This window comes from Hyla sarda, chromosome 7, assembly GCF_029499605.1.
Source record: "Hyla sarda isolate aHylSar1 chromosome 7, aHylSar1.hap1, whole genome shotgun sequence".
In the NCBI taxonomy this organism is placed as follows: domain Eukaryota; kingdom Metazoa; phylum Chordata; class Amphibia; order Anura; family Hylidae; genus Hyla; species Hyla sarda.
The window spans coordinates 170,549,205-170,564,511 of NC_079195.1; the positions used below are offsets into that span (position 1 = coordinate 170,549,205).

Below are 15,307 nucleotides of genomic sequence, written 5' to 3' on the forward strand. Positions count from 1 at the left end.
TAGGCCAGAAATAGACACATTTTTTCAGAAAATTTGGCAAGTAGGACGAATCTAATTTTTCGAAAATTCGCTCATCTCTAGTTATATTACTCTATTTGATCTCTTCTCAGCCTGAACTGACTGGAGAAGCAGAAGACAATAGCTGTTCTCCCTGTTGCCTAAGTCAGACAAAACTGTATTGTCCTTTTTTAGGAGCCCAAGCACACAGTTAGGGGGTTTATTTGAGGCTGAATGTAAGAATTCTCCCAGCATAATTTATTCAACAAATAAAAAGAGATGCTATTGTTGTAGAATGTATGTACTGTATCCATATGCTGTTGTACTACTGTACTGTTACATGTCAGTCACAGGTTTACTCTTGAGTAAGTTTGGCACTGATAATGACATTCCTAGTGGTATAATTATGTAGTTCTGTCTGCTTTAGGTATGTGGATTTGTCAAGTCTGCCAGCCAAAAAAGAAGGGGCGTAAGATTCTTCAAGAAAAAGCTGCTCAGATCAAGAGGCGATATGCGAAACCAATGGGTCGACCAAAAAACAAACTAAAACAACGAATGTTGTAAGTCTTCGCACAGTTTGACTACCTACTCATCCTATTAAATATTAATGTACATATCTTTACACACTAGATGGCAAAAAATACGCATACTCCTTTTCTATGGGAATTTTAAACACTGTTTCTGCTAAGGGTGCATTCCCATGACGATATTGCTATACGGCTGCTGAAAAATAAAAGGCAGGGAAATGAAAAACGGCCATCACTGTCTCCTCGTCAGACCCGCACCGGAGCCCAATGGAGATTGATAGTGACTTCGGTCGGCTCTTTTTTATTGCCGGACTAAAAACCGGAGCAGACCACATTTTTCAGTCCAGCAATTAAAACTGATAGGGTGCAGGTTCCATGGTGATACGTCGATTAAAAGATTTCGAGAAGGGGGTGCATATTCTTTCATTTCTTTCCACTTAAAATCAGTGATGACAATAAAGTACCGAATCTGCCCTTTTTCTAAAACCCCTTTTAAAAATGCTGCCACTGGAGCAAAACTACAGATATTCACAGGAAAAGCCGTAGCCAGCAGATGCCTCTGAAGGGGAAATTGAATATTATATGCTGGTAGTTCTGATGAATGACAATAGTCATAGGGAGATAATTTATCATAATAAAACAATTGCTTCAATTCAGTGTATAACTTACATAGTTACATAGTTAGTACGGTCGAAAAAAGACATATGTCCATCAAGTTCAACCAGGGAATTAAGGGGTAGGGGTGTGGCGCGATATTGGGGAAGGGATGGGATTTTATATTTCTTCATAAGCATTAATGTTATTTTGTTCCATGAATGTATCTAATCCTGTTTTAAAGCTGTTAATTGTTCCTGCTGTGACCAGTTCCTGAGGTAGACCATTCCATAAATTCACAGTCCTCACAGTAAAGAAGGCGTGTCGCCCCTTGAGACTAAACTTTTTCTTCTCCAGACGGAGGGAGTGCCCCCTCGTCCTTTGGGGGGGTTTAACCTGGAACAGTTTTTCTCCATATTTTTTGTATGGGCCATTAATATACTTATATAAGTTTATCATATCCCCCCTTAAACGTCTCTTCTCAAGACTAAACAATTGTAACTCCTTTAATTGCTCCTCATAGCTAAGATGTTCCATGCCCCATATTAGTTTAGTCGCGCGTCTCTGCACCCTTTCCAACTCCGCAGTGTCCCTTTTATGGACAGGTGCCCAAAACTGAACAGCATATTCCAGGTGAGGCCGTACCAATGCTTTATAAAGGGGGAGTATTATGTCCCTGTCCCTTGAGTCCATGCCTCTTTTGATACATGACAATATCCTGCCGGCTTTGGAAGCAGCAGCCTGATATTGCATGCTATTCTGTAGTCGGTGATCTACAAGTACACCCAGATCCTTCTCTACCAGTGACTCTGACAGTTTAATCCCCCCTAAGACATACGATGCATGCAGGTTATTAGTACCCAGATGCATAACTTTACATTTATCCACATTGAACCTCATTTGCCAAGTGGATGCCCAGACACTTAGTCTATCCAAGTCATCTTGTAACTTATGCACATCCTCTATAGACTGTACCGTGCTACAAAGTTTGGTGTCATCTGCAAAGATAGAAACAGAGCTGTTAATACCATCCTCTATATCATTGATAAATAAATTAAACAACAGCGGGCCCAGTACTGAACCTTGGGGTACACCACTAATAACCGGGGACCAATCAGAGTACGAATCATTGACCACCACTCTCTAGGTACGATCCATGAGTCAGTGTTCAATCCAGTTACAAACTAAAATTTCCAAACCCAAAGACCTTAACTATGAGGGACAGTATATGAGGGACAGTATCAAACGCTTTAGCAAAATCCAGAAACACTATATCCACAGCCATTCCTCTGTCAAGGCTTCTACTCACCTCTTCATAAAAGCAAATTAGATTGGTTTGACAACTTCTATCCTTAGTAAACCCATGCTGGCTATCACTTATAATACAATTATCCCCTATGTATTCCTGTATGTAATCCCTTATAAGTCCTTCAAACAATTTACCCACAATGCACGTTAAACTTACCGGTCTATAGTTTCCTGGGGAAGACCTAGAGCCCTTTTTGAAGATTGGCACCACATTCGCCTTGCGCCAGTCCCTTGGCACAATACCAGACACCAGAGAATCTCTAAATATCGTGAACAGGGGTACAGATATTACTGAACTTACCTCTCTAAGAACTCTTGGGTGTAGTCCATTCGGCCCTGGGGATTTGCTTACATTTATATCACTTAACTTACCTTGTACCATCTCTACATTAAGCCAGTTCAGTACATTACATGATGTGTTACCAGCACTGACCTGGCCAATGTCAGCTCCTTTTTCCATAGTGTATACAGAACTAAAGAACCCATTCAGTAGCTCCGCTTTCTCTTGATCGCCTGTGACAACCTCCCCATTATCATTATTAAGGGGTCCTACATGCTCTGTCCTTGTTTTTTTTTGCATTTATATATCTAAAAAAATATTTAGGATTAGTTTTGCTTTCTTTGGCCACCTGTCTCTCGTTTTGAATTTTTGCTGTTTTTATTACATTTTTACAGATTTTATTAAGCTCTTTGTACTGTTTAAATGTTATCGCTGACCCATCAGATTTGTATTTTTTGAAGGCTATTTTTTTGTTGTTTATTGCTCTTTTAACATCATGTGTCAGCCATGTAGGATTTAGTTTTAATCGTTTATATTTGTTCCCCTTTGGTATATATTTAGATGTATAGTTATTTAGAGTTGATTTAAAGATGTCCCATTTACCTTCTGTATCAGTATTTGACAACACCTCCCCCCAGTCTATGTCCTGTAGTGCAGCCCTCAGCCCAGGGAAATTTGCCTTTTTAAAGTTATATGTTTTTGCCTTCCCCGCCTGTCTTTGTTTTCTACATTTTAAGTCAAAAGTAACTATATTGTGGTCGCTATTACCAAGGTTTTCCCGCACAGTTACATTACCAACCGGCTCTGCGTTGTTGGAAATGATCAGATCCAACAAGGCATCACTTCTTGTTGGGTCCTCCACAAACTGGCCCATAAAATTATCCTGCAATAAATTTAGGAATTGTCGCCCCTTTGTAGTTTTAGCCAACCCCGGACCCCAATCTATATCTGGATAGTTAAAATCTCCCATTATTACCACTGCACCTGCCCGGGCGGCCCTCTCTATTTGTTTATGAAGCCGAACTTCTATCTCTTCAGTGATATTAGGGGGTCTGTAGATTACCCCAAATATTATTTTTTCAGTATTTCCCTCCTTTTGTAATTCTACCCACAGTGATTCCACCTCCTCGAACTTGAATTCCTATGAGAAATCTTGAATTGATAAACATTTAATTGATTTAAAAAAATAGTGCAGTCCAGGAAGGAAGCAAAGTAAAGTACTGGATTGATACAGGAATGTGTGAATACGCTCCTAAAATTTACATTAAGCTTAAATTTCCTCACCTGATCTTTCAAGTAGATGTATTTTTATGTTCTTCTGTAGGTCTGTTTAAAGTGGAAATAGCTATGGGTGCCCTGATCATACATCCTTAACATGTGAACATACCTTTAAAGGATCTGCTGAAGATTTCAATGTAACCTAAATGACAATATCAAATACAGTGGGGCAAAAAGGTGTTTAGTCAGCCACCAATTGTGCAAGTTCTCTCACTGTAAAAGATGAGAGGCCTGTAATTTTAATCATAGGTACACTTCAACTAAGAGAAGACATAGTGGGGGGGGGGGGAGAATACAGGAAATCACATTGGAGGATTTCTAATTAATTAATTAATAGGTAAATTCCTCTTAATTGGTAACCTAATTGGTATTTGGTCACCTACAAACCAGCAATATTTATGGCTCTCACAGACCTGTAACTTCAAGAGTCTCCTCTGTCCTGCACTTGTTACCTATATTAATGGCACCTGTTTGAACTTGTTATCAGTATAAAAGACACCTGTCCACAACCTCAAACAGTCACACTCCAAACTCCCCTATGGCCAAGACCAAAGAGTTGTCAAAGGATGCCAGAAACAAAATTATAGACCTGCACCAGGCTGGGAAGACCAAATCTGCAATAGGCAAGCATCCAGGTGTGAAGAAATAAACTGTGGTAGCAATTATTAGAAAATGGAAGATATACAAGACCACTGATAATCTCCCTCGATCTGGGGCTCCACGCAAGATCTCATTCCGTGGTGTCAAAATGAACACAAGAACAGTGTAAAGGAAAGAATGAATGGGGCCATGTATCTTGAGATTTTGAGTGAAAACCTCCCTCCATCAGCAAGGGCATTGAAGATGAAAATGTGGCTGGGTCTTTCAGCATGACAATGATCCCAAACACACAAACTGGATTCGTAAGAAGCATTTCAAGGTCCTGGAGTGGCCTAGCCAGTCTCCAGATCTCAACCCTATAGAAAACCTTTGGAGGGAGTTGAAAGTCTGTGTTGCCCAGCGACAGCCCCAAAACATCACTGCTCTAGAAGAGATCTGCATGGAGGAATGGGCCAAAATACCAGCAACAGTGTGTGAAAACCTTGTGAAGACTTACAGAAAATGTTTGACCTCTGTTATTTACCCTTTGTTGGCAATGACAAAGTATTGAGATGAACTTTTGTTATTGTCCAAATACTTATTTTCCACCATAATTTACAAATGAACTCTTAAAAAATCAGATTTGTGATTTTATGGATTTTTTTTTCTCATCATGTCTCTCTTAGTTGAAAATTACAGGTCTCTCTCATCTTTTTAAGTGGGAGCACTTGCACAATTGGTGGCTGACTAAATGCTTTTTTTCCCCACTGTATGTAGCAGATCCTGTACACGTTAACGTACCCTTAAAGTTTCTTGGGACATCCTCCCATTTACAAAATATGTGGGTTTATAGTTTCTATGACATTTCAGGGAATAGTCAGATAGAATGATCTTTTGTCAATACTACTCCCATTCTCCAGCTATCACCTAACTAAAACAACTCTATGTAAATATAGGGATCTTCTAGTAATTTTTTTTTTTTTTTATCCTGTATTTGGATTTTTCCCCCTCCACACTATACAGTAATTTAATATTTATGCCATTTATAACATTTATGCCATTACAAATTTACTAAAAGAAAAAAAACTTTTCATAAACATAATTAGACTTTTTTTTGCTTTGACACTTAAAATTTAGCTCCCATTTCTCTTGATCATCTTTTGAGATGATTCTACCCCCTGATTAGTCACATGTCATTTTTATAAGGTCTTACAACCTGCATTGCATTTCAGAGCAAAAACCAAGCCATGAGGGAGAAAAGAACTAGTTGTAGAACTATGTGGAGAAACTGATCTAGAGAAAGGTACAAAAAAACTTTTCTGCTGCACTGAAAGTTCACAAGAGCTCAGGGGCCTTTATAATTCTTGATTTGAAAGAAGTTTGGCGCAACTAGGATTCTTTCTGGAGCTGGCTGTCCAACAAAACTTAAGTAATCAAGGTAAAAGGGTTTTGGTAAGAGAGATGACCATGAACCCAATGGTCACTCCGGCTCTGCTCCAAAAAGCTCCTCTGCAGATTGGAGACACTTCCAGAAGATCAGCCATTGCTGCTGCAATCTACCAATCTGGGCTTTATGGCAGTGCAGCCAGAAGAAGCCTCTCCTCTGTAATAGACATACAATAGCTGCCTGGAGTTTGAAAAAAGCACCTAAAGACTGTGAAAAACTAAATTCTCTTGTCTGATGAAACCTAAAGGGAAATGTTTGGCCTCAATTCTAGGTGTTATGTATGGAGGAAACCAGGCACTGCTCATCACCTGGCCATTACCATTCCCACAGTATTGCATGGTGGTGGCAGCATCATACTGTTGGGGTGTTTTCAGTGGCTGTGAGAAGTAGAATGGTCAGGGGAGAGGGAAAGCTAAACGGAGCAAAGTACAAAGATATTTTTAAAGGAGTTGTCCAGGATTTGAACACTGCTTGTTTCTTCAAAAGCAGCACCACTCCTGTTCACAGGTTGTGTGTAGCACTGCGATTCTGTTCTATTCACTTTTATTGAGCTGAGCTGCAATACCAGACACAACCTGTGGACAGGAGTGGTGCTGTTTTTGCAAGAAAGAAGCAACATTTTTCTAATCCTGGACAACCTATTTATTGTAAACCTGATCCAGTGTGCTCTGGACCTTGGACTGGGCCAGAAGTTCACCCTCCAACGAGATAATGCCCCTAAGCACAAAGCCAAGATAACACAGGAGTGGCTTAGGGACAACTTTATAAATGTCCTTGAGATGAAGAGGGTCACTGCTAAAGGGTGTGAATATTTATACCAATGCAATATTTAAAACTTTTCAATAAATTGGCAAGGATTTCTACCCTTCTGTTTTCATTCAGTCATTATTGGGTGTGGAGTGCAGAAATTTAACAAGAATTGTGAGAAAAGTGAAAGGGTCTGAAGACTTGCCCAATGCATTATAAGTGCTCAACTGTGTGGGAACTGTACTGGGCCCAGTTCTCTTACTATAAGTCAGAGCAAGGAAGTGTACACCCATTTAAAGAAAGATGTGTAAAAATGTATTGTTTGTTTGCTAATTCGAGGTATGCTTTTATAAGAACATTTCCAAATTTTCTTTTTTTGTTGAGTTAACTACAACATAATTCCTATAGATATATGCTTTACAGCAACCACTTGTATCATAGAAATCTTTAATATGGATCTCATTGATTTCTATGAGAGTTTTCTATGCATGCAGAGCTGTGACCATGTTATAAGTAGTGGATCCTATGTTAAGGAAAATTCTAAAGGTTTTTTTTTCATACTAAACAGGAAGGGCCTGTCTATTTTTAGGCCTGATAGATGGAATGAAAACTCTGAGATTGCCTTTTTTGTTTGGTTTAAAATATTAGTAGTATGGAAAGTATGAACACAAACAAACAAAAAAACAAACAAACCGGTCATCACTTAAGCAGCAGGATGATACCCAGTGGATTTTTCGCACCCCACGAAGGAACTGTCTAGAGCAGTCGCAATCCCCTTAAACCGTTAACGACCATGGGCGTCTATGCTCGTCCATGTGCCGTAAACTGGGTATGACGCGGGCTCCCGACTCGAGCCCGCGTCATACCGGCCGGCCCCCAGCTGATTCCTGTAGCTGGGGGCCGGCGTTAATAGCCGACGTGCGGCTATTAACCCTTTAGATGAAAAATGACAGCGGTGTCTAAAGGTGCCTTTATTCCATCCCTGTAAATTAATCCGCACGGTCAATGCCGTATGCGCAAAAAAAAATTCCAAAGTCCTAAATAGCGTATTTTTGGTCACTTTTTATACCATAAAAAATTATAACTTCAGATTACGATGCAAAAAAGGAGCCCTCATACCACCCCGTACACGGAAAAATAAAAAAATTATAGGGGTCAGAAAAGGACAATTTTAAATGTATTAATTTTCGTGCATGTAGTTATGATTTTTTTCCAAAATTACGACAAAATCAAACCTATATAAGCGGGGTAACATTTTAACCGTATGGACCTACAGAATAAAGATAAAGTGTCATTTTTACGGGAAAATGTATGACTTAGAAACAGAAGCCCCCAAAATTTACAAAATTGTGTTTTTTCTTCCATTTTGTCGCTCAATGATGTAGATTTTTGGGTAAAATGATGTCATTACAAAGTAGAATTGGTGGTGCAAAAAATCATATGGATTTTTAGGTGCAAAATTGAAAGGGTTATGATTTTTAAAAGGTAAGGAGAAAAAAATAAAAGTGCAAAAACAGAAAAAATGCTTGGTCCTTTAAGGGGTTAACAAACTTCTGCTCCGGACATTTTCTGGCATGGACAGAGGTTGCATCAGAGAGCACAATGTTTGACTGGAAAGGAAATCTCAGTTTCTCCATAGCATACAGCAGCTGATTAAAAAAATTATAATAAAAACTGAAAGACTTGCAATTTAAAAAAAAGTAATTTACAAATCTACAAAAAAAAAAATGTAGACCTGTCAGATCAGTACACACAGGTGTGGGCTCACCCTACTAGATTGAACATGTCAGATAATGGGCATAAACTTCATGATGGTTGTACAGACTCTTTATTCTTCTTTTGGTCTTGAACATGTGGCGGGTTCAATCTGTCTGAACCTTGACAAAACCAATTTGCCAGGGTAATGTGTAATGTTGGGGAGGCTTTTCTATGGTCCGAATACCAGCAGTCACTTCTAGAATCTGCAAAGTATATAAATCAGAAACCAACAGCATGTAGTTGCTACTCTCACTGGACATAGCATTGCTAGCTGGTTTTACCAGCAAACAGATTATTTTTAGTTACTGTCTATTGCTGTTAACATGACATCATTGATAGTGTGTATTTCTTGCATAACACCCGAGAGTTCTATTTGAAATTGAACCTGTAAGTGTACATGCTGAGGTTTTTAAATTATTGTTGACTTATTTACCAATACATTTTTTTAAGGTCCAAGTTTCTAAAGTTAAGACAACCTATGTCTTTGTGCACACTCATTTTCCAAGGTTTGAACGGTTTATTTTTGGGCCATCTTACAAATCAAGAAAGGAACCAAAATACTGTTTGTGAACATGGCCAAAGGGCCTTTGTTTTAATAGGTCTCCAATCTGCTTTACAAATCAGTATACTTTACTGATGTTGAGTACTTATCTCTGCTGTGTTTTTTTTATGCTTCTTGCAGGTGTATGTCCAATGAAGAGGCTCCTCTGAATTCTTTCCCAGGAAGGGGGCCATCTGGTAGGAGTCAAAAAACTAAAATGTGTACCACCACACTACCATCTGGTCATGCTGCATCTGTGAAGGACCCCATCTGCAGCCTTGCTGCCACTGAGCGCACTCGTCCTGGCCCCCATTCCATCAGCTCCACCTTCACCTCCACTTGCTCCCCCCTCAAAGTTAACAAGAAAACCAAAGGGCTAATTGATGGCCTAACTAAGTTTTTTACTCCATCACCTGAGGGACGCAGATTTCGCAGGCGAATTGTAGACTTTTCTTTGCACTGCCGACCTAGGAAAAAACTTAATGACACGGGTGCTAAACACAAGCTAAACTGTCCCTCTCAGCCTTCACAACCTGCTCCTTCTCCTCTTTCACATATCACCTCCATGTCAGGCTACAGCCCAGGCTCACAGAAATCCAGCAATTCTACCACATCTAATTCACCACAGAGTTCATCAAGCCACTCTAGTGCCCCTTCCCTTAGAAGCCTCCCCAGTAACAGCCAACTGAAAGGGCTCTTTGATGGACTGTCCCACATCTATGCCACCCAGGGCCAGCCACGCCAAAAAAGCCATCCAAACTATGCACCTCCAAAACGCATTCGTCGCAAAGGCAGACTCTTCCCATCAACCCACTACTTTGCCAAGAGGGAAACTAGGAGTAGACTCCTCCTCCCACACTCTAACCAGTCTGGCTGGGCAGTATCCCGAGGTTGCACTTTAAAAGCATTTGCTCAATTCAAGTGTTCATCATTTCTTATAAAACACAGGACGCTAGGCAGGTTAAAGTATAAAGCAGGAACCATAGGGGCAAGAGACATGACATCAGAAAAGATCACTCTGGCAGACAGCAAGACTAAACCTACCCAGGATGATGGTAAGCAAAGGCTTAAGAAACATCTCCATAGCCCTTTTTCTTTTAGTCTTTGTTTTAGGATTTCTGCAGATGAATTCTGTATTTTTTGATATATATCTTTATATTGATCTTTGCAAAGAGCATTTGTACACTACTGTAAAATCCAGTATGCATTGTCAGATAAAAACAGCTTGCAGGCTTCCTATGTGTTACTTATTAAAATGAACATGTCACCAACATTGTCCTTTTTAGGTTAACTATTTTAACAATCTCCTATTATCATTGTCTTAATGGACACAGTTTGACCACTGAATAGACCCTTGAAGTGCTAATCTCTCGAAAACAGAAAGTTAGATCTGCCCTCATAAGTCCTTAGAAACAGGACTCTTCTTGTCTCTTGAGCCAGGGCTGCTAGAGTATTGTGTACCTGCTCAGTTCTGCTGTATGGCTTAGAGAAAGGACAGACGTGTGTACATTTTTGTTCTAGCTCAGAATTGTTGGGGTATCTGTAAAGAGGCCTGTTCTGGTCACTGGTTCCTTATTGGACAAGACTGAACTATTGCATCCAACCAGAGATTAATTTTTTTTTTACAGAACTCCTCTTGTCAAAAAAATGTTTGTTTTCAGTGCCATAGCAGTAGGCTGCAGCCAGGTTGCTTCCCAAATGCTATCAAACACTCCATAGTGCTCTCATTGGGCAGAGGGGTTGTGGTCTTTTCATAGGCACAAGAGTCACATATTGCCAACCATAAGGCTTTTAACCTAAGTTCATTTATACATTATCTCTGTGACTTTTTATTTTTATTTAATTTTTTAAAATTGATTCTAAAATCTTACTTATTTAGGGTGCACAGCACTTTTGGTATAGGTTTGCACCCAAAAACTAGTGGGCTAAATGTAATAATATGAAAATAGTGTTATCTTTGTCCTTAAGGAAACAGAATTTGTATGCTGCACTTTCATACCTAAGACCGTTGTAACATAAAGAGATGATTGACAAAATGACCTCCATTGCCTGCAAATGCTGCTTATCAAATGTACAGTTAAACTTTTCGACTGTTTGTTCATGCAGTTTACATAAAATGGATACTTGGATCTCCCATGCTTAGTTTTTGTTGATGAAGTGTAACTGAGATCTAATCCCTCTCTTTTAACAATATAATAGTAGTGTCCCAAAGAATCATCCTGCTAAAAAGTAATTCTGATTTTCCTTCTGTTCCATTCTAATTCCCGCTAAAAAAAAAAAAAACTTATCCTTGATTCATACATATTTACCCTTTTCAAATGTTACTTACATTCTGACGAGATTATTTTCTCTATTCTCCATATCCTACACTCTTAGCCCAGCTTTTACCTTACTGTAGTCTCAATGTGTCAACTGCATCTGGCTCTTTGGCATGGCTGGTCCAGCCAATTTCATCCCTTCTATTGGCTGGTCCATTTGTTCAAACACTTATTTGTCCCCCAACCTCTGGCTTTTCATCCCTTTCAGTCTGTGCTCTCTTGCATCCATTATGTAGTAGTTTTACACTCCATTGTAGTATATTCTTCTGTAACACCATCTATAATTTTGTGTGACTTAAAAACGTTATACATTGTACGTTATTTTGTGCAGATTTGTTATTTTCTCTGTCCTGCTGTCTTGCTCCTACAAGCCATAATACAAGTCTGTACAATTTCCAAATACAGCACCCATAGGCTTTTATGGGGCACTGCTGTAGAGCACTTGCCTTTCAATTTTGATTGTGACATGCTCCGTCTAATACTTTATTTTGGCAATATTTACCTGTAGAGGCATTGCTTCCAGGGGACAATAAACCTGTAGTAGAGCCCCGTATGGGTTACTATATGTAGAATGGAGCTGAATGTGTTTTACTACTGTACAGTCATTGTGCGCACAATTCTTTGACATAATTTACATAGTAAAAAAAAAATAATAATAATATATATATATATATATATATATATATATATATATATATGTAAACTTGATTTTTTTTTTTTTTAGCCCTTACCTAGTCTTGTAGTCTGAATTAAAAAAAATTTCCTCAGTCGTAGATTTTATTAAATGTGAACTTTTAAATATTATGTTTGACTGAAAATTCAGCTATATAATTGAGATTGACACGCACCCAAAGTTTCTTCATCTGATTGATGTGATATTTTTTTTCCTCTGGAGATTTTCCATTGTCCCCTTTTTTTTACTGCTAAGGCCTGTTCATGGCAACACAAAACCACTGACATGAGCTGCTTAGGAGGAGCATTTGGACAGTTGAGTATTTCTTAGGGTATGTTCACACATAGCACATAGTTCATAAGGTTGAAAAAAGACCAGAATCCATCAAGTTCAACCTATAACCCTAAGGAGTCCCTACGGAGTTGATCCAGAGGAAGGCAAAAAACCCTAGAGGTAAAAATTCCTTCCCGACTCCAAATATGGCAGTCAGAATAAATCCCTGGATCAACTTTCTGTCCCTATAAAACTAGTATACATAACCAGCAATGTTATTACTCTCCAAAAATGCATCCAGACCCCTTTTGAATTCTTTCACAGAGTTCACCATGACCATCTCCTCAGGCAGAGAATTCCACAGTCTCACTGCTCTTACAGTAAAGAACCCCCGTCTGTGCTGGTGTAGAAACCTTCTTTCCTCAAGACATAGAGGATGCCCCCTTGTTATAGGTACAGTCCTGGGTATAAATAGATCATGGGAGAGATCTCTGTACGTCCCCTGATATATTTATACATAGTTATTAGGTCTCCCCTAAGCCTTCTTTTTTCTAAACTAAATAACCCTAATTCGGCTAATCTTTCTGGGTACTGTAGTCCTCCCATTCCCCGTATTACTCTGGTTGCCCGTCTTTGAACCCTCTCCAGCTCCACTATATCTTTGTTGTACACTGGTGCCCAGTACTGTACACAGTATTCTATGTGTGGTCTGACTAGTGATTTGTACAGTGGTAGAATTATTTCCTTGTCGTGGGCATCTATGCCCCTATTGATGCCCCCCCTGATTTTATTTGCCTTGGCAGCAGCTGCCCGACACTGGTCACTACAGCTAAATTTATTATTAACGAAGACTCCTAAGTCCTTTTCCATGTCAGTCGTCCCAATTATGCTCCCATTTAATACATAATCCCAGCCCGGATTTTTCCTCCCCATGTGCATTACCTTACATTTATCAGTGTTGAACCTCATCTGCCACTTCCCAGCCCAAACCCCCAAACTATCCAGATCCATTTGTAATAGTTCACTGTCCTCTATAGTGTTTACCGCTTTACAGAGTTTAGTATCATCTGCAAAGATTGCTACTTTACTATTCAACCCCTCTACAAGGTCATTAATGAATATATTAAATATAGTGGGGTACCACAGGGGTCAGGGTACCACGACTGACCCCTATGGTACCCCACTAGAAAACAGTCACCCAATCAGAATAAGTACTGACCCCTGTGGTACCTCTGTTTCCTATCACTGAGACAGTTACTGACCCACTTGCACACATTCTCCCCCAGCCCAATCCTTCTCATTTTATGCACCAATCTTTTATGTGGTACCATATCAAATGCTTTGGAAAAATCCAGATATAAGACATCCAGCGATTTCCCCCTGGTCCAGTCTGGAGCTCGCCTCCTAATAGAAGCTGATCAGGTTAGTTTGACAGGACCGATCCCTCATAAAGCCATGCTGATATGGGGTTCATACATTTATTTTTTATCAAGATACAGCAGATTTCGTTCAAGGATATCCACAGGTAACATCTGCAGCGTGTAATGTTTTAATAGTCACTTATTTTTTCATTCAATCATTGGACACAGCATAAAATCTGCAATTCATTGGGTGAAGATTTAATGCAGAGTAACTGCAGTTTTTGTTGCATGAAATCTGCAGCATATATGCTATGTGTGAACATACTCTAATGCATTAGATGAACTCCTCCTTGCAGGTGCAACTCGAAAAATTTGAATATCATGCAAAAGTTCGTTGTATTTCATGAATGCAACTTAAAAGGAAAGGAAGTGCTCCAAAATCTCATGGTAGACGTATGCGTTGACCCCGGACTTAATGAAGCACAGTGGCTCCCCAAATCATATAATATATTGGAGATTTGGGGTTTTCATGAGCTGTAAACCATAATCATCACAATTATGACAAATCACGGCTTGAACTATCTTGCTTTGCATGTAATGAGTCTCTCTCCTATATTAGTTTTACCTTTTTAAGTTGCATTACTGAAATAAATGAACTTTGCACAATATTCAAATTTTTTGAGTTACACCTGTATGTGTACTGCGTGACATTTGAGGTAAGGCTGAGTTTACACCAGTGATGGTGATTCTGTAGGCTGCCTTAAGGGGGTACTCCACTGTCCCAGCGTTCGGAACATCTTTTTCCGAACGCTGGGTGCGGCCTGCAGGGGTTGTGACATCATGCCACGCCTTCTCAATGCAAGTATATGGGAGGGGACGTGGCGTTACAACCCCTGCAGCCCGCACACAGCGTTCCGGACAAAATGTCCCGAATGTTGGGGCAGTGGAGTACCCCTTTTAATAACAGGTTCCATCAAAAGTACTGGACTCTGACAGAAATCCATTGTATCTCATTAAAGTAATTTAAGTCCATCAGGTGCAGTTGGTTTCTGGCATTCAACAGATTGGTGCTTTTTATTATATTTTATAATATTATATTATTTTTAAATATTCTGCTCCAGTGACTTAGCAGAACAATGGAAAAGATAATACTGGTGTAAACCTAACATTAGAAAAAATGTTCCTTCTACATACACTGGCCAGCCATAAAAGCAAAAAAAACTATGATGGCACACAAATAATTTAAGGCAGATTCCAAGCAAAATTTCCATGTGGAAATTCTTCCTAATACCAAACCCCATAGATTTCATGGGAAGGTCCTGACATGGAGTATTTTCTGCTTCAAGAATTGACAAGAATTTGAGACTGGTAATAGAGATAAATCAGGAGAAGTGATCAAGAGCTCCCAGCCACCAGGAATTTCCAAATTTTTTATTTAAAAAAAAAAAAAAATTCCCTTTAGGGTAGGGTCACTCATACCTTATTTTGCTGCGTATATTCTGCAGCTTATTTTGCTACCAATTGACTGAAATGAGTAGGAAAATACACAGCAGCAAATGGTGTACGGCATGCATGACCCTACCTTAGTTTTTCTTCTAGCTGTAACCACAGCAAGAAGAGTGGGGA

The 15,307-nt window shown here is 39.4% G+C and overlaps 1 protein-coding gene across 13 annotated transcripts in view; it reads left to right on the forward strand.

Annotated features, from left to right (window-relative positions):
- KAT6B (lysine acetyltransferase 6B) overlaps window positions 1-15,307 on the forward strand; it is a 217,042-nt gene that overhangs the window by 139,269 nt on the left and 62,466 nt on the right. For 10 of the 13 annotated variants that reach the window (XM_056531274.1, XM_056531264.1, XM_056531268.1 and 7 more), the window contains 2 exons: window positions 425-557; window positions 9,198-10,111. In XM_056531274.1, the coding sequence (XP_056387249.1) occupies window positions 425-557; window positions 9,198-10,111 (1,047 nt within the window). The remainder of the gene's footprint in view (window positions 1-424; window positions 558-9,197; window positions 10,112-15,307) is intronic. The other 3 variants (XM_056531275.1, XM_056531277.1, XM_056531278.1) reach the window with 2 other exon arrangements.